At 37.9% G+C, this 2,781-nt stretch overlaps 1 protein-coding gene across 1 annotated transcript; it reads right to left on the reverse strand.

Annotated features, from left to right (window-relative positions):
* Positions 1–572: 572 nt before the first annotated feature.
* LOC7476444 (uncharacterized) lies at positions 573–2,458 on the reverse strand. The gene is made up of 3 exons (XM_002307286.4): positions 2,218–2,458; positions 1,243–1,659; positions 573–1,132 (listed from the first exon to the last, which is right to left on the reverse strand). Exons 1-3 carry the CDS (start codon positions 2,263–2,265, stop codon positions 935–937), a joined length of 663 nt encoding a protein of 220 aa, XP_002307322.2. The 5' UTR covers positions 2,266–2,458; the 3' UTR covers positions 573–934.
* Between the last annotated feature and the right edge of the window lie 323 nt (positions 2,459–2,781).

Below are 2,781 nucleotides of genomic sequence, written 5' to 3' on the forward strand. Positions count from 1 at the left end.
TCACATCATGTTATCCTACTTAATTGTAGGATATAATATAGCAAGATAGATAGGATAAGTTATTCTGTTGTTTGTGTTCTACTGTAACTATACCTGCAAATTCCTATATAATATATATAAATCTCTCGCCAACAAGTGTGGCTTTACAATTCCTTCCAATTAGTGCCATTTAGAATCTGTACATAAGATACAGGACGTCCGGCTGGAAAATGTTGCGCTCTATAGGTATATAGCATCGAGTCTTTCCATCTTCAGGATCTGCATTTCATGGACGCCACTGAATGTAAAGTAGAAGTGAATAGTGGAAAAGCCTGCCTTATTTGTACTTTAAACAGTGACCCGTTGCCAAGGACTATTTTTCAGTTGCAGACGTGGACCATTGATTGGTTTCTCTCGACTTTCTTGGCTGCCCTTCTTCTTTTTTCCCGATGTTCTATGTCCCATCAGAGTATAAACAACAGGATATGATAATTGATGAGGTTCAAAATCATAGCCTCTGGAGGTTTCTTACTTTGCTGTGACTGTTGTATCATGTCATGTGTAACGTAGAATTAACCGGCAATGTTTTGGCATGCGAGAATTTGAAACAACACTGCAATGGTTGTACAAAGTTGGGCATCTGCTACCTGAACTTCAGTTCACAATCAGTAACGGATTAAAGTTAACTCTAGAAGATCTGTACAAGACCATCTCTCCATGTCATTTTAGGTGATCCCACATTTTCCTGGGTCTATGCTATAAAATATAACCCGATGTTTTTCGTGAAACTGACAACAACATACTGTCTATGGAACATGCCAGGTAGCACATTATAAAGCAATGTCACGTGCAGAACAAGCTAACTATTTGCATGCATAGCTCTGAGGATACAACTGGGAACCAAATATCCCGTTCATGAACTGGACCTTGTTTATTCCTCTGCAGCCATGGCTAATTAAGTATTTTGGCCAGCGGAGATATTCTCTTCATTACATTGACTGTTTTCTTTCAGTGAATCACCCCAAAGCCACAAAACTTGCATCAACCCACCATTTGCAACATGCAAAAGAAATGGCGTAAAATATGTTGACATGACCTTCACAAGGATGAAGCAGCAGCTGATACCCAGAAGCGGCAAGTTCAGCCCTCTTTTCTGTTCAAGAGGCAAAACAAAAAAACATTTAAACAAAGCAACACGTATATCCATTTATCCTTGAAAACAAATTGAAAAAACACAGGGAAAGAACACAAAGTGGAATTTACCTCTGGCGCTTGAAAGACTTCCATTGATATCTCTTTCAAGAAGTCCATCATCAAGCAGCCAGCAAGAAGACCGAAAGGAATCATCAATTCCCCGTTTCTAGAGATGGAATACATAACATCGGCTAGAAAACTAAGCAAGAAAAGTATTACAAGGGACCACTTGAATGCCTTCTGTCCAACTAGCAGTAATCGCTTAAGCAGCAAATCCTCAGCTTTTCTCCAAGGAAATTCCTTTGCGGACTCGGGGATGGCATGCCACAACCTCTCCTTGACAATATTCAATTGCAGCTTGACCTTACTAGGTTCACCAAAATGGGCCTTTGTGACTTTCATCGAACATGTTGGAGAGATTTGGTGAGTTGCATGTGACAGTAAGCACCAACGTAATCGACAGGGTTTATTCCTCAACACTTTAATCTGTAAAAAGGGCCAAAGATAATGCCATGCACAAATTTTCTGGATACTACAACAACTCATAATTCCACCATGAAAGGTATTAAAGAACAAAAAGATGCATGCATATGTGCAGATTTGAAGACTGTTTCATTTAAATTGAAGAATTTCGATTAGACCCCATTTGCACACCATTCAAAATCACAAATTCAACATTTTTCTTCATAGTGGTGTTGAATCAACCTGAGCCAGTCACACTACAAGGCAAGCCAGGTTCATTACTCCGACCAAAATCTAGAGAAAAAAACATGCCTCAATTTCTTATCTGTACATTTTCAATCACGGTTTTCATTTTTCATTTTTTTTTCTTCACAAAACCACCGTAGCCTGCCTCTATTACGCCATAAACAAAGGTCCAACACAATTAAACTCCAAATTTACTAGTAAAACTGTAATTACATAGATCACCAACAGCAACCATTAATTCCCTCCCATGGCTATTGACATTTGAACGGCAAAACCATTGACCCACATAGATAACATAATAAGTAGGAGTAAAAATACAGTGAAAAGAAAGGATGCCTGATATTGTGGACTTGAGGGCAATGTTGAAGACGCGAGAAGTGCCATTTGAAACTGCCTTGGCCTTTTCTGTTTATTGATTCTTCTTTCTCCTCTCAGTTTCTCCTCCTAGCTCTAGGGTTTCTCAGGGGTGTGGGCATGCTTGTCAATTTTGTCGCTGCAAGGAGTTTTCTTTGGGCCGACTAAAACATTTTCTCAGCCTGGAAAATATAATGGCTAGAAATTCCTCTTGGGCTAACTGTTTGGTCCTCCTCTCTTGAATAGATTTTGGACCAGTCAGACTCTCTAGAAGTTGTGATAGGTACAATATGGAGTGGATACAGTTTATTCAAACAAATGATAATTTATGTAGAAAACCGAAAAGACATAAATACAAATAACCTAATTCTCTGAGGATACAATAAAATTTTATCACTCACGAGGAGGAACTGAATGTGATGTCAAAAGATATTTAATTGTTATTCTTTTAATTATTGTTTTTTTTTAATTTTTTTGTATAATTGATTTTTTTTTAATTTCATCCATCAATAATTAATTGATTGAGAATTTGCTTTCATGGTTCTT

This window comes from Populus trichocarpa, chromosome 5 (assembly GCF_000002775.5).
Source record: "Populus trichocarpa isolate Nisqually-1 chromosome 5, P.trichocarpa_v4.1, whole genome shotgun sequence".
Lineage (NCBI taxonomy): Eukaryota > Viridiplantae > Streptophyta > Magnoliopsida > Malpighiales > Salicaceae > Populus > Populus trichocarpa.